The sequence below is a fragment of the Branchiostoma lanceolatum genome, chromosome 9, assembly GCF_035083965.1.
Source record: "Branchiostoma lanceolatum isolate klBraLanc5 chromosome 9, klBraLanc5.hap2, whole genome shotgun sequence".
In the NCBI taxonomy this organism is placed as follows: Eukaryota; Metazoa; Chordata; class Leptocardii; order Amphioxiformes; family Branchiostomatidae; genus Branchiostoma; species Branchiostoma lanceolatum.
Genome location: NC_089730.1, coordinates 5,490,893 through 5,513,700, shown reverse-complemented (window position 1 = coordinate 5,513,700; position 22,808 = coordinate 5,490,893). Strand labels below are relative to the sequence as shown.

Below are 22,808 nucleotides of genomic sequence, written 5' to 3'. Positions count from 1 at the left end.
CGACCTTGCGCTGATCTCCGATACAGCAGAAAGAGCCTGTATCCTCCTAGCTGAGGTGGAACGACACTGTAGAAGGATCGGCCTACAGTTGAATGCCAAAAAGACCAAAGTCATGGCCTACAACACGACCGACGAGAAAGTAACTTCCCTGGATGGTACACAGCTTGAGGTTGTCAAGGACTTCAGATATTTGGGCGGATGGATTGCCTCAACAGCGCATGACATCAGAGTAAGACGAGCCCTTGCCTGGAGCACCCTACACAGCATGAGAAGAGTTTGGGAGTCCAACATGGACAACAAACTCAAGCGAAGACTTTTCGTCTCAACTGTCGAGTGTGTGCTGTTGTATGGTTCGGAGACCTGGACTCTGACGGTACAGAACGAGAGGTCACTCGACGGGATGTACACCCGGATGCTCCGAAAAGTGCTGAATGTCACCTGGGAGGACCGTATAACAAACTCTGTACTCTACGGCGATCTTCCCAGACTCTCCCAGAAGATAAGGCACCGAAGGATGGCACTGGCTGGACACTGCGTCCGGCATGCCGAGCTGACAGCCAGCCAGCTTATCCTCTGGGAGCCAACAGAGGGAAGGAGGAAAAGGGGCAGGAGACGCACAACCCTCATTGACAACCTAAAAAGGGATGCTGGGCTCAGTGACATTTCAACAACAGAGCTGAGATCGCTAATGGAAGACCGGACTGAGTGGAGCAGAAGGACTCATTGTCTCCCGAGATGACATCACAGATGTCCTCGTTCAAGGTTTCTTGATGGCAATCACCACCACCACTACTACTAACCTGGTATCCATTCAACAAACCGGACCAGGAATAGGGTGGATACCAGGCATGCAAGACTTTGTAGTGTTTTTTTAATCAAGAACATGCATGTAACGTAAACAACACTTAGGCCCAATTTACACTTGTCCTTTTAACTGTAGTACTACAGATGGTAGTCTACTACTGTAGTAGACTACAGCTTTTTTCTGTGTGTAAAAAGAAAACTACTGCAGAAGTCTACTACAACCTCGGGGGTAGTAGTACTACACTTCGGCGGAGGTTCTGCGAGACTTCGAACCGGGTGTAAAGAGAAACTGTAGTACAAAGTTAGTAGACTACACTTCGAAGCCAACAACCATGTTCGATCTGACGTAATTCGAACTGATCGCGCGTTCCATTTCGGGTCATCTGCGGTCATTCTTAAGTTTTCTCAGTAAAACCGAGCTGTCAGGCCCTTTTCCTTGGTATTTCGCATCAGATAAAACCCCTACCTTTTCACAAATAAAAAACATGCTGAAATTTCCTCCCGCTAGGCTTCCTGTCGTTGAGTGTAAAGTGGACGCGAATCTGAAGTCTACTACAGTAGTAGACTACCATGTGTAGTACTACAGTTTCATTGAACAAGTGTAAATTGGGCCTTAGTCTACTTTCTACATTCTATAAGACAATGAAACCCACATGAAGTTTCTAATTTATTCTTCAGTCCCCATTCTTACATTAAAATACTAAATGACAACATCTGTGACAACAGCACTACACAGCTCACCCATAAGCTAGAAAAAACCCTGTATTCTCATTTCTTAACAATTTCTCATATATCTTAGATTCTCTCATGAGTTTTTATCCATCGTAGATATTGCTTTGACTTGACATTGTCTTATAGATCCATTTTCAACATTATATAATTGTCTGAGAACATTCAATATAGCCAACCCTTCTTGCTTTTTTACAAATGGCCAGCAAACTTCTAACATTGTAATATTACAAGCATATTATGTACTAGATATCTTAAATTGGAATCCAACATATCACATTCTTTCTTTCTAACCTTGGAATGTAATGATTAATTGTGAAATGTCTCAAGATTTTACTTTACCCTTATCAATTTCCACAGTGCCTTAAGACAATTCCACAGTTCCATGACAAAGGGTGTGTTGAAAAAAGTTCAGAAACAGCTGAAAGACTTTTTCATGAAAGACATGACGGTGGTCAAATGTATGAGTATGAAAATATTTTAAATAGACTTTGAAATGTATTTTTTTAATGTCATAATGTTTTGTGCGAATACAGTTTCTTTTAATTGTGCAATTTTGTTTGTTGCACTCTTTTCATTTGGTACCTTCAAAGGGTAATAAACATTTGCATGACAACAACATGTGACAAGTTTTACTGACATTAGGCCATATTGATTTGATTATATAGATTACATCTGTTCATGCATCAATTTTCGTCCATTACAGAAAAACGTTTTTGACCATACTGTAAATTGTACAAAGCAGCTGAAAAATTAATAAACAAATGTATGCGGTAAATTGTAAAAAAGAAATATCAATAAATAGGTAGCTAGTGTCATAGAATGCCAAAGTCAATTTGAAAGTCAAAAAAGACGATGGGAAAGAACAAAAATGAAGAATCTATTTTCAGTATATTCTACTTAGTGTGTTAAAACATTTGTTCAACCTTCCTGACCACTTAGATTTCATAATGAGGGCAAGTTTTTTTGGCCAAATTTTTTTTATTCGCACGCTCACATCAATATGGGGTTCCCCGAGGATGTCATCCATATAATGAAATCAACATGGCCTTAAGTTACAGCTCCTCAAAACAATGCGGCCTTGAACCCTCCCAGCTGAGTGTTCCTCCCTACGATGGCTGAGAAGTGCGGCTTCTTACTGTCTGTAGATGTCTGCTTGGCAGCTACAGAGGGAGTCCTGTATGGGGTAGATGAACAACATTACAGCATTTAAGTTCGCGTAGTTTTTATTTCACGCTAAGGAGAAAATGGAGTGTCACGGTGGTTTTAAGTTTGCGGTGAAACGGTCGCCGCAAAAAACGTGAACATAAAACTACCGTGAACATTTCTGTCATAAAATTTTACAGTAACACAGAACAACTCCAGACAAGCATACAATCATTTTGACCAGAAATTGACTGATTGTAATGTGACAGTGTGCTATTATACCATAAACCATGCGTTCATTCTTTTTATCAAGGAATCTAGTTACAGGTACGTCCAATACAGAGAATAGTAAGAGTATCTGGAAACAGGAAACTAGAAAAAGTGTCTTACTTTGTGATCATATCTATGAGCTGTTGTGTTGCCTTTGCCTTTTTGTGGCCGGCACCAAACAGGTTAGACTGGATCATGTGAGCCTGGGGAAAAATATGAAATGTTGTTTCAAGCAGTTCCCTGGCTTTTTCAAAGTATTAATTTCAAGCCATTGATCTGTATTTCCTGTATCAAAGCAAGATAATGGCTTAAGCTAAACAAAATCTTCAAATCTATTATTTATAACAAGGACATTATATAATGTCCTTGTTTATAACATCGTTACCCATCCATAGCTTGTTACTGAAAACATATCACTCTATCGAGTAAATAAGTGTACAACTGTACATCAACACTGCGTTAAGAATACAAAAGGCAAGACTCTAACTGTACAAGTCGATAATCAATGCAACCAAGAACTTGACAAATTACCAAGCAAAAGACTGTTTATCTGAGTGTACAACTTGCCAAAGAGAATACAAAACAGCTAAGAATTACAGAAAACACTCCAGGACATTTTCTTCAAGTCCCTTAAGTAGTCATCTACTATATACAGCTGAGTTATTAAGACCTGTCCCATAACGTAGACATTGTACTTAAAGTTGTCTTCACTGTGCTTAAAGTTCTGTGAACAAATACAACACAAAACAGACTGCGAAAGAGTGACAGGAAACACTCCTGCACCTTTTTGAGGCTCTTGAGCGCCGGCTCCATCTTGCCCTGTGTGAGGCGTATGGTCCCGCTGAGCTGGTGCGACTCCGCCACTTCCTCGCTGTACTCCCCGAATGTCTCCATCTTGGGTCGAAGGTTGAACCGAAGGGCCTCCAGGGCTTCCTGTGTGGAAAAGTGTTTAGTGGTAGATATGAGGCTTTGTAGTCACTCTGACTAACACAAACTCTCTGTGTTCAGAGATTCTATAAAATGGAATATAAAACGGTGTACATGTATGTATTTCGTATCAACCCGCGGGAGATACAGAATATACTGTGTTGTATTTTATCTAATTTAAAGTATGTCATACACAGTAGAAAAATACACACATTTCAATGCAAAATGCACCAGAATTTGAGTTTTGTGTCCTTGAACAAAAAAAATTATGCCAATACCCGAATCCGGTATTCAAATTTTGGACAGCGGCGCAACTGGCGCACTCAAATCGATTGAATTGAACTTGGTAAGCCCACACCATGTGGTGAAGGACGGACCACTCCAAACATCCGTATCAAAGGTCATCGCAGCCCGGGTATGATATAATGCCCCAAATCCCACAGCCTGGCCAGTGGGAGCACAGCTAGAAGCATAATCCAGTTAGACTAAGTTGTTTATAAGGCTGCACCAAGTAATTTTTATGGATGACGTCCTTTGGAGACCCTAAATCTAATGCGAGAGCGCGAATAAAAAACAAGAAGGGCCTAAAAAAACAAGATGCCTAGATTTGAAATATAATAGTCGACGACACATGTTAGGACATAAATTGAATGAGAGAACACAGTGTAACAACTGATAATTATTCTATTCATCATGAAAACAGAAATAATTTGAATAAATCAGTTGAAGTTGAACAGCAGTTGTTGTCCTGTCCTGTTTCTTTCCATATCCCATTGATTTGCGGCACTGTCGTAACTCTTTGGTCATAGTTACAGGAAGCGGAATTTCTTGTTTTTTTTTTCTGTGAACAGACCAAAATCAATGCGCGCGCGGACGTCATCCATAAAAATTACTTGGTGTAGCCTAACTGGTAAAACATGACATTCTTGTTTATGAACTTTCAGCCACATCTACTACATGTAGTAACTTGATTGAGGATGTCACAACACTCAATACATAGGAGAATGAATGAAATATTATACTACATGCAGGTCTACAATTTTAAAGCAATGTCTGACTACAAAAGTAGCAATACAAAACAGATTATAAAACAGACCTCCTGTTTCCCCATCCTGACCAGTAGCCTGCTGCGCTCGTCCTGTACCCGTAGCGTCTCCGGGTGGTGCGGTCCGTACGTCACCTGGTAGATACCCAGACACTCCTCCAGATATGTCTCCGCTGAGGCTGCAGATCATAACACAACAACAACATCAGATCAATCTTCATGAAAATGCTGACATCTAAGGATAACAGGCTTATGAAAAAATGACTTTAAAAAGATTTACCGACTTCTTAGTGGCAAATATGTAGATGTTGGCACATTGGCACACCAAATTTGTGTGTGTTTTTTGGTATTAGTAATTATAGGATGTTAAGTTTTATTCTATACTTCTACTTTGTATTATGTTTACGAATTCTTGCCATACTTTGTACCATGTACAATTGTCGTGCAATAAAGTTCTTCTTTGACAGATTAAGTCAAAGAGGCTGGAAGGGCATCACTCCACAGTCATGGTACATGTAAAGTGCCTTTCCCAAGGGCACAAAGTCGGGCAAAGCAAACATCAAATCTGGAACCTATTGGTTCTGAGCCCAACGATCTAACAGTTATGCCACACCAACGCCACTTGAGAAAAATGCAGCTCTCATTATGTGAAGCCCACCAAAACTATGACACACAGGTATGATAATAATTAAAGATGTAATGGAAAAATATATTTCGCAGTACCTTCTCCTTCTGCGATGTTCGATGCTGAATACGCCATGGCGAGAGCGTACGCTGTCCTACCGATCTCCACGCTCCCCGACTCGTAGCTGACTCCGGAGATAGAGTGTGCCTGGAGGAAGTACTCCACAGCTCTGTCATGATCAGTGTCATCTCCCTTACTCTGCTCTATCTGTGTAGTCTGGTTAAGGCTACATGTCCAAAATATCAATTCATTAAGTCTTCTAGTAAAACACAAAATGCCAAACACTGTTGAGTCTGCCCAGACTGTTACTCAAAAAATGACCAGACTATGTGTGATACTGTAAATGCAGAAATGTTTGCGGTGGTTTTATGCTTGCGGTTTTCGCAGCGACCGTTTCACCACAAACTTAAAGCCACCGCAAACATTTTTGTCCAATACTGTATCAGTATGTTACTATAGCGCTGCCGCAAACTTAAAACTACCGCGAACATTCCATTTTCGCTTTAGCGCGAAATAAAACCATGCGAATTTAAATACATTTACAGTATACAAAATGACTACTAATATCTAATGGCAACTCAGAAAAGAACAAGAAATATTCATGTTCACTGCAAGTACCAGAGTTGTCAAACCCAAATTTTTGTGGTGTTCAAAAATTCAATTATTCCTAGAACTATAATTGTAGAGTGGAACTCAATGCCACCAAGTAGTGTAGGAGCATCCTCACTAGATAGTTTTAAACAATACTTTTAGCTACAAAATTAGATGTGCAACAGTTAGGTGTGACAGGTCGTTCAGTGTAATATAACCAGCTGCCACTGCGCTGTACTCTCATTTTCATCCTAGTGACGCTGAAGAAGAGTGATGGATGTCACTTGAGACGTCTGGAAGTAATCTTCATATCTTATCCAGCTGTACAGACTGAGATTGAATTGTCTTTAAACACATGACTTAAGACAAAAGGATACCCTTCCAAGGTCCTGGTACACAGGTATCAGCTGAACACTGTCTTCTCCATGGTTCTCTTTGATCAGGTCCTCAGCCTAAGAAAAACAATTCAGTCTTACCTGACACACTTCAAAACAAATGTCCATTGCATTTTTATCATTATTACTTTTATCTATACAGGGAAAAATAGACTCAGGCAACAAGCTTGTTTTTTTAGGTATCTCTGATACTAAAATCTAAAAACACGTCTAGCACTAATCACGTAATAACATAACAACCAACAATTGCAATAGATTCATTTTCACTGTGCTTTGTACTGAGAAGTAGACAATACAAGTGCATATTACCAACAATTTGAAGTTGGAAAAGAGATTTCATTCACCTTTTCCATGAATCTTGCAGCTTTTGATGGATTCTTGTCAGCAAGATATAGCCTAGATGGAAAATCAATTTTACAATTGAAAATTAGAATATACATCATACATGTAAAATATGTCTGTTTCTAGAAGAGGAAAAACATCGCTTTGTAGAGTAGTGGTAAGAGTAGAAACCTTTATTTTCCTTTTTGTCAGTTTACCAAACAAGCAAACACTGCAACTGCTGCAGTAATGTCACAGCATGATAGGGGGTGCTACATTACAGTGTGTTTTCTTATTCTGTTCATTGATACACAAATAAACATAGAAATGAAGCAGTAAACTTACTTTCCCTGTGCGATGGCCACCCTTGTCTCCAGGTCTGTCTGTTCCAGACTGTTGAGACCCGGCACCTTAAGTCTCTCCTCGCACACCTTAGATGCTCTGTTTAAGGAGTGCTCTGCCTCACGAAATCTTACAGGTTAAAGAAGTTGTGGAAGAAATCTTAAGAAAACTGTGTAAGTCTTGTCCTCTCATCGTTCACATCAAAATCAGAATAACCTAATACTAAATCACATACTGTACATGAAATCTACATAATATTACATAACAACACTTTAAACTAATTAAAAGAAAAGACTTCAAATATGATCAATCAATCTGAACCCATCCCTCTTTTACCTCCCCAACTGAAATCAAATACCCATTTTAACACTTGGGTGGAGTGAGAACAGTAAAGTGCCTTCCCAGGGACACAATATCTAGTCAGGAATGCCTGGAATTAAACTTGTGATCTCGTGTCTGCAAGCATACCCACTCTGGCTATTTGATGCCTCAAAATTAAGGAGAGCCTTCTAATAGGATAATGACAGTTTTATTAAATATATACCACTGGACAAATGTAGATAGTTACAGACGCTTCAAATGCCATCCAGCATTTGATAAGATGACGGAAATTACTGAATGACGAAAACTCTCTACATTTGTCCAGTGGTTTCAATTTAATGAAGATATTTACTTACTATTCCATCCTGGATATCTTAACTTCATATTAATGTAGGAAAAGGATACTTCTTCTGTGATGTGAGTGCCCTCCCCAGGATCAGGTGCATGTTGACGAGGACCTCCAGGATTCGTGCCTTGGTGTCGCTGGAGTGGGAGGTGTGGACGCCTCCCAGCAGGATGGAACGGGACATCTCTGCATGCTGTTGGGCCTGGGGAGCCAATCCTGGAACGGGGATCAGAAATTTCAAGCCCTATCATCAAAGCCCTAGTCATACAGCCAAAAAGTATAGAAAATATTCATGTACCAAATGGTATAATATATGTGATAGGTTTATTCTGTTAAAGTTACAAGCAGTAGAAAAGCACAAATTACATGTGCATGCATGTAAGTTTAAAATTTGTACTAGTAAATACCTCACCACCCCAGGCCACTATGGCTTTATTGTACTTCAGCTCTGAATGGCAAGACCTTTCAATTTAGAAAACTTTTCCCTCGAGTTTTTCAACATATACATTCATCAAATTCTGTGGTCATATGCATGATCTATCCACCCTATAGAAAGGGGGATTGAATTTCTCAAAGTTTCTGCTTGAACTTGTTGATGACAGCTTTCAACAAATTAAAGAAAAAAAGTCTGAATTTTGTGCAAGACTGACAGCAGTGGTGGTCAAATCTGCATGGCCAAGGCACGTACAATGTAAGCGGCAGAGAACATACAAAATGTACCTCTGAGCTCCAGATAGCCAGCTGCCAAGTTGGTGTGTGCCTCTGCTAGTCTCCAGTCACCATCTCCATACACTACCCTGGACAGGGCTGTACATCTCACTAACTCTGCTATACACTCATCAACCTGTAATAAATATAACAGTTACTACAGTCACTATCTCCATACACTACCCTGGACAGGGCTGTACACCTCACTAACTCTGCTATACACTCATCTACCTGAAATTAAACATGATCAAATTATCATTAACCTTCTCCCTGCTGCCTAACTCTGTAATCAATAGAGAATGGGATGCTAAATGGCTACTTCAGTGTGCTAAAGGTTAACTGTGTCTGAGTAGAAGACAGGGTTACTGGTTCATAGTGCTATCAACCTGTAATAAACATAATGACTCATAGATATCCTTAACTGTGGCAATGTAACAGACAAGAACTAGTGCAAGGTGTATGAAATATAAGACTGTTATGTACCAATTTTTCTACAAATCATCTTCTTATACATGAGTTTATCCATTAAAACACACACACACACACACACACACACACAAACACTTGGTGCACATACACATGCACGCAATCACACATACATACAAACAAACTTACACACACGCATACACATGCACACATATACAATCACACACAGACACACATACATACACAATCTCAGATACACACTCGCACACAGACACAAATACAGACACGCAATCACACACACACACACACATGCACACACACAAACTCATGCACACATGCAATCACACACACACACATACATGTACACAAACATACACCCACACACATACACACAAACACACACACATGTATGTACCTTCTTGTCACTCCTGTACTTCTTGGCTTTTTTTTCAGCCTTCCTCAGTAGCTCTGCCGGTGGCGTCATGTCCACTCCGTTTACCAGACGCTTCTTCTTGCGCCTGGTTTTGCGCCGGGTGCTCGGCGGTCTCTCGGAGTCGACCTCCGACTGTCCTGTCTCTGTCTCCTCCTCACTAGAGATTTAAAAACAAGTCAGTTATGGTCCTGAGACAATCCTACTGTAGAGTGCAGCCGTAGCACAGGGTTGCATTTGCATGAAATGATTTGCCCCTTAGCAAACTAACAGTCCTGGAATGGGACTGTCAGAAACTGAAAGACAGGACTGATCAGCTGCTGTTTTACCAGCTACTAATTATTCACAAAATATGCAAATTTTCAGTAGCAGATAAGTAGTGGAATCAGTCCCAGATCAGCAGCATATCAGTAGTTGAATCAAGGTGACTGACAGTCGTGGATCAGCAGCCAATCAGCAGTTAGACTGACAGTCAGTCGTGGATCAGCAGCAGATCAGTACTGGAATCAGTGGCTGATAGTCGTGGATACAGTTAAAGTCACTGTGGTTACTTTCAAGAAGCTACTACAGTAAAACTTAACTGCTGATCTCTGTCCTCCAGACCCGGCCTGCCACATCGACTTTGAATTACAATCTATGACTATGATTGACGCTCAGTTTATTAGTTTCTCTTTGTTAATGTTATTGTGTTTATGTTAGTCTGTACAGGTCACGCCTGTAAAGCAGTACGTTAAGCACTGAGGTGCCTACCCTGTATAAAGAAAACAGAAATAGATAAAAAGAAACTGTTCAAAACTGTCTACAACTGTCTCAAGGGACTAGAAGAAACTAGTCACAGTAGAAAAATGGCTGATATAGACAAGATACTTCAACCAGCTGCTGCCGTGCTGCGTGCCTGCGAAGCTGGCGTGTTATGCCTAATGGCGGTTATACCGGCTATATAGATACAGATACTTACTAGTAATGATCGTCTGATGTTTCCAGTCTCATGAGGGCAACGGGAAAATAATCTAAGGTTAGCATAAATTTAACATATAGCAGGCCTTCCTGAATTTACCGTAAAACATAGCTAACCTTCCTGAGTTCAGCGTAAAGTTGTTGTTGTTTTTCAACTTTTTGTTCTTGCTTTCACGTTGTAAAACATTATCTTGATCCCTTGTACAGAAACCCCATGCAGAGCCTCCTAAAAGGTTTTTTAGCATTACCTTGGTGAGTCCCTGACTGTTGATTGGTCGTCTCCATGTTGTGAGGGTGAGGGAGGGGGTTCTGCTGTAGGGATGTCCACTATTGGAATGACAGGTGCAGGTGTCACCACGACAGGTGGTTCCTCAGGCTCGGGATCACTCATCGGAAAATCATCGAAATCGGCCATGGCTGTCTGATTCTGTAGAGAATATACTGTAGTAGTCAGTGTCATTTTTTTTAAACAACTTATGGTTCAAGCATGGAAATGGCCAAGAGGTTGCCCAAGTGGAAGATGGGAGACCTGATCTTCGATTAAGACTCCAAGGGCTGGGGGTCACCAGAACCGACTGGAGGGTCTACGCTGAGAACAGACCAGCCTGGCGAGCCCTATGCATGTCTGCAGCCACCATGCATCAGACGCTGATGCCTGCGAACGATTGATATGGTTCAAGCGCCACTTACTGACCTATAACAGTGGGGTTCAAGCGCCACTTACTGACCTATAACAGTGGGGTTCAAGCGCCACTTACTGACAGTCTAACTGGTCCGGACCTTTTAGCTTACTAGTAGTGGTAGGTGTATTGGGTTTGTGTGCTGGTGGTCCGGGTTTGATAGCAAAATATGAGTGATTGCTGTTTTTGTTTACATCTGGGGTAGTCAACGACAATTGCATTTATTCGCATGCGACAACGTGTAATTGATATTCTGTGAGATTCGAATATTAAATCATAATCCGATGAATAACAAAAAGCATTGAATTATGTACACTTGACACTTCCCTCGTGATTTATCTTTCTAAATAAATAATTTGATCCACCACTAAATATATTTTAAGTAAAATCTAGATGGCCTTGAAACGTTGTTGTGTAATAATTTATGCCACAACTCTAGCCCAGCAAGTTGTCATTTCAAAGACAACGAAAAATATATTCAAGCACATTATGTAAATTTGTTGGCGTAATTGACCAGCCAAATATCAAAATAGCAACCGCCCCCCTCCCCCGAAAAAAATAATTCCTCACAAACAAAAACAACACCACCGCTTACAACAAAAGTCAGCACCTCAAAATAGTCTTACAACACCTTACCTTGAGTCTATACTGTCTTACCGCAAAATTTGAGCTCCAAATGGCTTTTTCAAACGATTTGTAGAAAATTTAATCCATTTGTGTCTTTCCCGAGCGTCCAAACATCAACTATGACAACTGCGCGTCTCGTCACCAGGGTACTCTGCATTACAACACATAGTTAACAAAATGTCAACTTTGAACTTTGCACTTTGACATGTAGTCTCTTGTCCAGGGCAGCTCATCATTAGGGACCGTTCATTATTAGTTTTACTGACGTTGTAAATCTATGATTTTTGAGGATTTCAAATAGAAGCATTCATAAATACTAAATTATAGGTTTTCAATAAATTGTGATTTCTAAACGTATTCAAAATTGTGTCTATTATTCTTTAGCTCGCCAGAAATTTATCATATTTATTGTCACCCACCCTACCAATGTTGATGTACTTTCCCTAAAAGAAAAAATGGCGGGATTGCATGTCCACAGCAGCTGAACCGTGTTTTTCAACAGATTTACCCAAAATTAAACGTAAAGGACATTTCCGAATGGATAGAAGATAGCGAAGATTCTATATTATCAGCGGCAGCTGTGGTAGAAAAAAAAACTGCGCCAGTGGCATGTGAGTATAAAGCATTCATGTTGTAAATTGTATTATTTTTTGTGCACTGGTTGCGTGATATTTGATATGGGGACGGCGTTTTGCAAGTACGTTTTGATGTGTATTTTCTTTTGTAAAAAAGTGGAGTATAGAGGCAGTTTGTCTAGGTTTATTTGAGGATTCATTCAGCCCGATGTCACTGTGTTATCACTGCATTAGCTGCCCTGTATCCAAGGTAACCAGCTAGTTGCTGAAGACTTTTAATAGCTGATCGTAATTTATAAATCACATGTGTGTGACCTTCATAATCAGTCTTGATTTCAGAAGGCGAGAGATCATAGAGGATAAGGCTGCAACGTAATTTAGATAATCAAGTTACGACTACTGTAGATGCCGAAATGTTTGCAGTGGTTTTATGTTTGTGGTTTTCACGGCGGACTCTTCACCGCAAACTTAAAACCAATGCGAAAAGTTTTGCCAATCTTGTCTAAAGCACTAGGTACTGTACATGGTACAGTGCTATAGTATAAATACATCTAAGTTTGCGTGGTTTTTATTTCGCGCTAAGGTGAAAATGGAGTGTTTGCGGTGGTTTTAAGTTTTCAGCAGTGCAATAGTCTAGTCACGTACAGCTACAATATTGGACAAAAATGTTCGCGGTGGTCTTAAGTTTGCAGTGAAACAGTCGCCGGAAAACAGCGAACATAAAACCACCACGAACATTTCTGTATTTACAGCATTATGAGGCACCTGTCATGGTGAATGGGCACGAATACTAACAACTACAATTGGACATAGAATACATATTTATCAAGAATGCACTTAGACTAAGGAGCCGTTATTTACTGACACTGTAACAGTACTGTAATAAAAAAATATGCGACAAAGCGGACCGACACGGAAAAAGGCTATGTTTGTTGACAGTTCTCGCGCTTGCCACAATATCTCTAGTTCCATGAGTGCAATATGTTTTTCCAGGGCACAATACATGCAGTCAGTTGTAGTATTCCGATTTATCCATAAATACTGTACATGATGATATACATCTTAGCAAAACCAAAAACATAACCTTCTGGTGAAGGTAACTAATTACAAGGAAAACAAAGTAAGAGATTCAAATTGTGGGAGCCATCCCATTTTATCCTATAGTGTAGTATGACCCCATGTTTTGAAATTTGATATCCTCCAAGCTTTAGAGTTCCCCAATGATACGGCATGGTATGTCCAGCAAGCAGCTAGTTAAATATAGATCCTAGCAGGACGCATTCTAATCCCATACTTCAACTGCTTGCCAAGTTGCTGTGGCAAAGAAAGGAGGTTGTTTCCGACCAACTTAAGGGGCACATTTATATCTATTTTCCTTAAAGTAAGTCAGTATTTTGTTTCTGGTCACATCAAAGTTTTGTATTTAGTACATGTATCTTCTTTCTGTAAGACGCTATTACCTACTAAGACTTAGTGAGAGATACAGCCTAAAGAATTTTATTAAGAGAGGTTGAAAGAGGTGACATTGTCGCTTGGAGTCATATTTCTGCTTTTAACAGCATGCCGAAAAGGGGCGCAGTACATCTACATATAGGTACAGCTATAATTATCATACAAACGTATATTCATGACTGTATATCACCCACAAATCATGATACGATTGCATGTATACTCGTTACAGGAAAGACCCCGTCGTGGTAAAAATAGCCGAAGTGATGAATTGATATGACAAGTTTGCGTATATGGTAATGCAATCTCCGTCACAGAGTGAGAGATGGAAAAGCAGAAAGACTATTGGCGTTCCTGGTGGGATAACTTCAAAAAGTGGGATTTCTTTCCGCTATTTTTGTTTCTTTTCTCTCTCAAGAGTTGCTCTTTTCTGTATCCTAATAGCTGTGTGGTTGCTATTTCTAAAGCCTTATCTAATTCCTGCTTCTGTATGATTTTCCACTGTCCTGTTTTGATTAGAAGGTCGTGTAAGGTCATAGATTCTTCAGCGAAGTAGTGTAGGTTATTTTTGTGGTGGTTGTTTAATTTTGTTTAACCTTCAAAGGCTTTGGTATCAATTGCAGATCTAGATGGAGTGTGATCTAATCAAGAAGTGGTTTTGCTGTGAAAACAGTGGTGTCTGCTGTGGTTGTGTATTGTTTGCAGTGCTAAATACCATAACCAGAATTGATATTGTGGTGTCAGACACTTATACACTTAAGATTTTGTGCCATCGAAGCTATCAATATCTAACGTTTTTCCCATGATCTGATCATCTGAACAGAGAAACAAATTTAAGGAACAAGAAGTCATGATAGGAGTCCTTAAAGTTTTTTCATTTATCGCACTACTGGTGTTTTGTGATGGCCTGTGTTTTAAGTGATATTGTATAATGGCTGTCTCCCCCTATATATATATATCCTGCCAGGACCGACCCATATTAAGGAGCAGGTATTTGTCTCTCAAAAGTTGTTCCTCTCTTTCAAATGGTTGTGTTATGTGCCTTGTAACATGCTATGCAAAGCTGCAATATAGGGGAAAAAAAGAGTCAATTTTCAAAGTTGAAAATAGAACCGATTTCGATGGTAAGAAAACATCTCTACCTCTAGCATCTCGCTTGACAACAAGAACTTAGAAGTAAATTGTATGTATGGCACTTTGTTTTGTACATAAGTTAATGTGGAATACTGATTCCAAGCTTCAAAATCAAATATAAATAAAGACATTTCATTGAACATGTATATTATTTTACAGGTCATCCACAATAGGTCAAACAGCCAGTAACGCCGGGCCGACCAATGGCCCAGAAAGCAGCAGCGCGCCCAAAGGCCCCCAACCTATGTCGCCATCTGGCCCACAGATGGCCTTCTTCGGACCGTCCTCGGCGCCCACTAGCGCCGCCAGTTTGCCAACGCCCGGCAGCGAGGTGGGCTCCTCCCAGGAGAATGAAAGCACGGGTAACGAGAGCGACGGGAGCCGCGCCGGCTTCTTTATCGGAGACGACGAGGTTGACGATGCAGACGCCAGATTTAGCCGATCAGATAGTGAAGTGAGTATGCTGAAGACTTGTGATTGTTAAAACTTCCAGTTGGTAAACATCTGTGTCCGTACCCAAAATAATTGCAATGCAGCAATGTTAGGAAATCTTTGGTTGAGCTTAAAAATTACTTTTGTTATGTGTTTCTGGTTCCTTGTTCATCAACTTATAGGGGTTGGGGTTTTGTGCGCGTGAGAAATTTGCGCGTGAGAAATTTGCGCGTGAGAAAAGTACATGAAATGTGTCAGAAAGTGTGCTCTACAAAATTCTAAGTCAGAGAAATGTTACCCCACGATATGATTTTGCATCTGTTTCCTGAATTTTTGGTTTCAATTTTAGGTCCCTTGGGAATATGTGAGCTAACTCCCAAGGGATTTAAAACCTTTTATGGAGTTTTAAGCTTAAAAGTTGAAATAAGATGACATGGAATAGAATTAAGTATCTTATCATTGCATTCTACAGTTCAAAATCTTGTTCTTTCAATTTTCAAGTGATTTACAACTGATTTTCAAATGTTTTCACGCGCAAAAAGGTTGAAATTTGCGCGTGAAAGCATTTGCTTGAGAAAAGATGAAATTAAGCCAGTAGAATAGTGAAAAGCCTCAAGTAGTTACATTTTACAATACAAAACTTTATTCAAGTAAGTGGACCATGTATTTCTGAAAAAAATATGAGTGATTTTCAAATGTTAAGGTTTCAAGCCTAGAAAAGTTCAACTATTCCAAAGGGACCTATTCCCAAGGGACCTAGAAATCAGGAGTTTTCAAACCCAAAATTCAGGTGCCAGGAGGAAAATTGTATCAGTGTCATATTTTTCAGCCTAAGAATTTTCTACTACACATTTTCTGACATATTGTCAGTAACAAATTTATTTTTTTACGCGCAAATTCTTCACGCGCAAATTTTTCACGCGCAGAAAACCTGTTCCCAACTTATAGCCTTAGCGGCTTCATTTCTACTTGCTTCGGATCAAAAATTGACTTTGAAGTTTGATCTCTTGCATACCATAATTGAAACCGATACTTGAAGTTTGAAAACAGTGCCCTATTAAAAATAGGATGATGTTTGCTATAGGAAATACAAGCTAGAAATTTGGCTAATTTTGTATTCATAAAAATGTGGTCTTTAAGAAAATAACACCCTCTTCTGGGGTTGAGTCCCCCTTTGTGTTTAGGTTCCAATTGTGCCTATAGGGGGTGTAGTCCTGGCCAGGCCTTGAAGCCACAAATTTGTCCCAGTGTACTGCCGGGGGGTACCCTACAATGTACGCATAATTAGCTCTGACCACGGCGTCCGTGGGTCCAGCGTTGATTTTAAGAGTTAAAATGATTCGGGGTCCCGGCCAGTCCAAAAAATAGCACGGCAGCCGCAGGGTTTCCCCCAGGTATGGGTACGCTTGAATTTGAAATTTAAAAAAAAACAGCCCGTCAGCTACCCCTTTTTTCCAATTGGGACCTAAGCATTAATCAGAGCTAAATACTATTTTGTAGATGAATACTGTAAATCCCTTTAATATAGCGGAAGGAAAATATAACGGTTGGGGGAAAATGGAGTAGGTCACGGCACTTAGTTTAAAGGGTTTGAACAAACATTACTGTCCCAAATATTAGTGATCAAATATTAGCGATGATAAAATTATAGTGGTTGACTAATGACCGTTAAATTAGCTAAAATTAAGTTACAGTTAACAAATCAAGAATTACAGTACACGAACCTTTGTCATGACAGGAGTTTAAGCTCATTGTTCCAACAATTTTGTTCCCTCCAAGCAGTCGCAGGATTTAGACTACGAGCCTGACCGCCCCATCGTCGTGGGGATCTGTTCCATGGCCAAGAAGGCTCAGTCTAAACCCATGAAGATCTGTGTGAGGTTTTCTTTGTGAAAGGCGTCCAGAAGACGCCCTGACGCCTCGCTAGCTAATAGCTTGTTGTTCTTACCATATTCTTTCCTCTCAACAGTCGCAGGATTCAGACTACGAGCCTGACCGCCCCATCGTTGTTGGAATCTGTTCCATGGCCAAGAAGGCCCAGTCCAAACCCATGAAGGAGATCTGTGTGAGGTTTTCTTTGTGTAAGGCGTCCAGAAGAAGCCCTGACGCCTCGCTAGCTAATAGCTTGTTGTTCTAACCATATACTTTCCTCTCAGCAGTCTCAGGACTCTGACTACGAGCCTGATCGTCCCATCGTTGTTGGAATCTGTTCCATGGCCAAGAAGGCTCAGTCTAAACCCATGAAGGAGATCTGCGCACGGCTAGAGAAGTTTAAGTTCCTCAAGGTGCTGGTGTTCGAGGAGACCGTCATCCTCAACAAGCCCGTGGAGGAATGGCCGCTGTGCGACTGTATTATCTCATTTTATTCCAAAGGTGAGAGGACCATGGTGTCAATAATAATAATGGTTTTTATTGGTCAGAAATTACCCGCAATGGCAGCCTTTCTAGTGCTGAATTGATGCAGGGTATTACAGGTTTCACACACTACACAACATATATGATATCTTATCCACACTTGCATTTTTTGTGGAATTGTCGCAAGGGTCTGGGCGGCTGCCGTTTGGCGCCACCAGGTGACCTCAATACGACTTTCCCCAACCGAAGTCAGGTACCCATTTACACCTGGGTGGAGTGAGGAAAGTCGTGTAAAGTGCCTTTCCCAAGGGCACAAGATCGGTGACATGACAGGATTCGAACTCGGGACCTCTTGGTTCTGAATCGAACGCTCTGCCGTTGCGCCACACGACCCCTCTAAGCCTTGTCAAGCCTGTACAAGTGCCCACCTCTACACATAAGAACCAAAGTTCTGTCCCTAGTGCTGAATGAGCAGCGTGACACAAATGCTCAATGACCTGCAGTGGCCCCTTCTCTCCGAAAGGAGGAGGAACGCCAGCCTGACCTTTTTCTACAAACTCTTTGATAATTATATCAATATAAACGAAGACAGTCTTCTCAAACCAGCTCAGGGGCGCACCCGGGGTAGTCAACATCTTAAATTTCAAACTCTTAACGCCCGGACAGACACATACAAACATTCGTTCTTCCCCCGAACCATCCCACAATGGAACGCCCTGCCAGGCACGGTTGAATCGGCTGTTGAGTCATACTGTACCAGGCTGGAGGCCTGCCCACCTTAGCCTGGGACCTCCTCCACCCTACTTTGCACCTCGCGGGGTCATTTGAGCGTATCTTAAGTTGAAGTTGAATATGCTATCCTGAAGGTAGAGAGAGTACTTGTTCGATTGCTGGCATTCCAGACTAGATGTTGTGTCCTTTGGAAAGGCACAACTTTCCTCACTCCACCTGGGTGTAAAAATGGGTAACCTGACTTTGGTTGGGGAGGTAAAAGGTGGTAGAAGGAGAGGGATGGGCTCTGCCTTCCAATACCATGCCCTAGACACACTGGACAACAACCCACTGTGCCCATGGCCTCAAAAAAGGGCTTTAGGACTACCTTTACCTTTTACCTAGCTGTCATTGAACTGGAGATGTCTAACAGTATAATGTTTCTATCTGAATAAAAAGACACCCTTTGTACACAACCAACTGTTCCATTCCACCGATGTTTCGTCTGTCACCTTCTTCAGGGCAATTCTGACTGGTTCACATTGCACTGCAGCTATAGGTGGCGCTGCTTATGGATGCGGTCCCAAACGTGAAGTATTTAAATGCAGTTCCAAATGTACCTATCTCAGCTGTTGTGCAATGTGAACCAGTCAGAATTGCCCTGAGGAAGGTGACAGACGGCCACCCAAACGTTGGTGTGAATAAAACACTTGGTTGTGTACAATCATGTACAAAGAGTCTTTTTATTCAGTGACTTACCAACCTGATGAAACTATTCACCAGGCTTTTAGCTACCCATGCGTCCATGCGTCTTTTGGACACTAATGTTTGTATTCTGTTGACATACTTAGGCTTCCCATTGGACAAGGCTGTTAAGTATGCCCGCCTAAGAAAGCCGTACCTGGTCAACAACCTGGACATGCAGTACCTTATCCAGGACAGGAGAGAGGTGTACCGGATACTACAAGAGCAGGGGATAGAGCTGCCCAGATATGCAGTCTTCAACAGGGACAGGGACAGGGATACTGAAGGTATCATGTCTTGACATATTGTTACATTTAAAGCTAAGGCGATGCTACTATATTGTAACATTTATAATCAAGGAGGTGCTACCATATTGTAACATCTACGCGTAAGACGCGTGTCATCGATGTCATGTACAATGATCTTTTTCTGTTGTTGGGATGAAGCTGATAAGAAATAAACTCTTCTGATAGCGACAATGAATTGAGAAACTACTGAAATAAGCATTATTGTTAGACATCACTCTTTAAAGAGGACTTAACCCTAGAAGCGAGTGTCATTTCCTAAAAGACAAAATTTCTATGGATACAAAATTAACCAAATTTGTACAATTTCATCACAGATGAACAAATATAAATGAACCATTTATATTCTAGTAACTGAGTTGTACCCCCTCCTCGTATCCACAGTTCTAGGGAAGAAGAAAATTAAAGCAATGGAAGTTGTATAATGCAACTGCTGCCTTGTCCAAGTTCAATGTCAACCTGCCAATACAATTTTGTTTTTGGATTCAGAAAAATATAATTTGCAGACCCAGAACACTCTCCCCTGGAGTTTAGTCTCTCTTTAAATGATTAAAAACTACAGTACTTGTGCAACACACAAATATTTGTGTTTGTTTTTACAGAGTCAGCACTAGTGGAAGGGGAGGACCAAGTAGAAGTAGACAATGTGGTTTTCTAGAAATGTTAGACTCTACTCTAAACATTACAAACTACAGCATGCGAGCAACACATTAATGTTTGTGTGTATTTTTACACAGTCAGCACAAGTGGAAGGGGAGGACCAAGTAGAAGTAGACAATGTGCTTTTCTAGAAATGTTAAACTCTACTAGTACTAAACATTACAAACTACAGCACTTGAGCAACACACAATTGTTCATGTTACAGAGTCAGCACTAGTGGAAGGGGAGGACCAGGTAGAAGTAGACAATGTGGTTTTCTAGAAATGTTAGACTCTATTTCTAATCATTACAAACTACAGCACTCGTACAACACACAAATGTTTGTGTATATTTTCCCAGAGTCAGCACTAGTGGAAGGGGAGGACCAAATAGAAGTAGACAATGTGGTTTTCTAGAAATGTTAGACTCTACTCTAAACATTACAAACTACAGCATGCGAGCAACACAGTAATATTAATGTTTGTGTTTATTTTTACAGAGTCGGCACTAGTGGAAGGGGAGGACCAAGTAGAAGTAGACAATGTGGTTTTCCAGAAGCCTTTTGTAGAGAAACCTGTGAGTGCTGAGGACCACAACGTCTACATCTACTACCCTACTTCTGCTGGAGGGGGCAGCCAGAGACTCTTCAGAAAGGTCTGTTTGTTTATTTTGCACAAACCATAAAGCTCCTTTAGGCGTAACACACCAGTTTGTACAGTGAGTACAAGTTGCATAAGACCTGACTGTAAGGTTTGATCCACTCACACCAGGTAGGACCCCTACTCTCATCTCCCGAATAAACATACCACCCGAAATAAACATACCCCCCGGAAAAATCTTCAAAATCTAATAAACCCCCTGGAATAAACATACCCCCTGGAAAATTGCCAAATTGAGAGATAAACTGTGTCCATGCTACTTCTGTCCGAGGGAAAGAAGATGACAAGCAGGTAGTTGTAGGTTCTCTTTATTCATTTATTCCTGTCTGAGGACCATACCAGTAAAGTGTATAAATATTTAACAGAATAAATGTATACATCTTGTTCAAATTATAATCTTCCTTGCCACTTATAAAGAAAAATAGTAGTTATGTTTAAAAAAATTGGGCATAGGTTCTCCACTATGACCCCTAACGGCCAATGGTGCTTTCAAATTCAACAAGTGAAAATGTATGTGATACATGCATTTTCTACTTGGAACTTGAAGCTAGTGATCAAGGAAAATTGTTTGATACTGACATGTATTGATTTTACTTCACCTTCAGCGAGTTAAGTATTGTTGTTGGCTTATGTGTTTGTCTTTGTGTTTCTTGATTTCCCAATTTGCTCAATGTAGCTTTGCCACACATCTTAAGTGTTGGTATTTTTGTTTTTGAGACAGGAAGGGTCACAAAGCAGTATGGGTAAGGGGGTGAAGTCTGCCATCTCTGATTGCCTTCTTTTGTGTTGACTCCAGATTGGCAACCGAAGCAGCGTGTACTCCCCCGAGAGTTGCGTGAGAAAGACCGGCTCGTACATCTACGAAGAGTTCATGCCCACGGACGGCACGGACGTCAAGGTGTACACCGTGGGTCCGGAGTACGCTCACGCAGAGGCGCGCAAGTCACCGGCGCTGGACGGGAAGGTGGAACGGGACAGCGAGGGGAAGGAGGTCCGCTATCCCGTCATCTTGAACAACCGGGAGAAACTCATCGCAAAGAAAGTCTGTCTCGCATTCCAGGTAATTAGTTTACCCTAAGGAAGTGAAGTATTGTTTTTGGCTTGTCTGTGTGTCATTGTGCAGTGCCAAGGGTTCAGTCCTTGGTGCTGAACATGCTGTCCTCATGCTAAGGGTGCTATTTCTAGTGCAACTGCTGCTGTCCCTAGTTCAGAATATCCTATCCTCATGCTAAGAGTGTTGTCCCTTGCCCTGGACATGCTATCCTCATGCTAAGATGCTGTCTGTAGTGACAAGAGTGCTGTCCCTAGTGCTGAACATGCTATCCTCATGCTGTCTGTAGTGACAAGAGTGCTGTCCCTAGTGCTGAACATGCTATCCTCATGCTAAGATGCTGTCTGTAGTGGCAAGGATACTGTCCCTAGTGCTGAACATGCATTAGTATGCTGTTTCTTGTGACAAGAGTGATGTCCCTAGTGCTGAACATGCTATCCTCATGCTAAGGATGCTGTCCCTAGTGACAAGGGTGTTGTCCCTAGTGCTATCAAATCAGCCATCCTAGTGCTAAGGATATTATTTCTAGTGACAAGGGTGCTGTCCCTAGTGCTGAACATGCTATCCTCTTACTAGGGATGCTGTCTCTAGTGACAAGGGTACTGTCCCTAGTGTTGAACATGCTATCATCATGCTCAGGATGCTGTCTCTAGTGACAAAGGTGCTGTCCCTAGTGCTGAACGTGCTATCCTCATGCTAAGGATGCTGTCTCTAGTGACAAAGCTGCTGTCCCTAGTGCTGAACATGCTATCCTCATGCTAAGGATGCTGTCTCTAGAGACAATGGTACTGACCCTTGTGCTGAACATGCCATCCTAGTGCTAAGGACGTTATTTGTAGTAAGAAGGCTGCTGTCCCTAGTTCTGAACATGCCATCCTAGTGCTAAGGTCGTTATTTGTAGTAAGAAGGGTGCTGTCCCTAGTGCTGAATATGCTATCCACAACCTAGGAATACTGTCTCTAATGACAAAGGTTTCTAATATGCAGTTTGCTGTTGACTTTCTA

General features: G+C 41.1%; 2 protein-coding genes across 2 annotated transcripts in view; one reads left to right on the top strand and one right to left on the bottom strand.

Moving 5' to 3' along the window:
• Window positions 1–1,458: 1,458 nt before the first annotated feature.
• Window positions 1,459–11,883, bottom strand: LOC136441544 (tetratricopeptide repeat protein 23-like). Its single transcript, XM_066437889.1, has 13 exons — window positions 11,760–11,883; window positions 10,692–10,870; window positions 9,472–9,646; window positions 8,643–8,766; window positions 7,982–8,138; window positions 7,259–7,384; window positions 6,937–6,988; window positions 6,575–6,649; window positions 5,645–5,813; window positions 4,973–5,100; window positions 3,733–3,882; window positions 3,070–3,152; window positions 1,459–2,710 (listed from the first exon to the last, which is right to left on the bottom strand). Exons 2-13 carry the CDS (start codon window positions 10,856–10,858, stop codon window positions 2,599–2,601), a joined length of 1,518 nt encoding a protein of 505 aa, XP_066293986.1. The 5' UTR covers window positions 10,859–10,870; window positions 11,760–11,883; the 3' UTR covers window positions 1,459–2,598.
• A 1,954-nt stretch (window positions 11,884–13,837) lies between these two features.
• Window positions 13,838–22,808, top strand: part of LOC136441535 (inositol hexakisphosphate and diphosphoinositol-pentakisphosphate kinase 2-like) — a 35,546-nt gene continuing 26,575 nt past the window's right edge. The window contains exons 1-6 of the mRNA XM_066437876.1: window positions 13,838–14,149; window positions 15,068–15,362; window positions 17,497–17,713; window positions 19,258–19,437; window positions 20,594–20,748; window positions 21,550–21,813. Of these exons, the coding sequence (XP_066293973.1) occupies window positions 14,100–14,149; window positions 15,068–15,362; window positions 17,497–17,713; window positions 19,258–19,437; window positions 20,594–20,748; window positions 21,550–21,813 (1,161 nt within the window). The 5' untranslated portion in view covers window positions 13,838–14,099. The remainder of the gene's footprint in view (window positions 14,150–15,067; window positions 15,363–17,496; window positions 17,714–19,257; window positions 19,438–20,593; window positions 20,749–21,549; window positions 21,814–22,808) is intronic.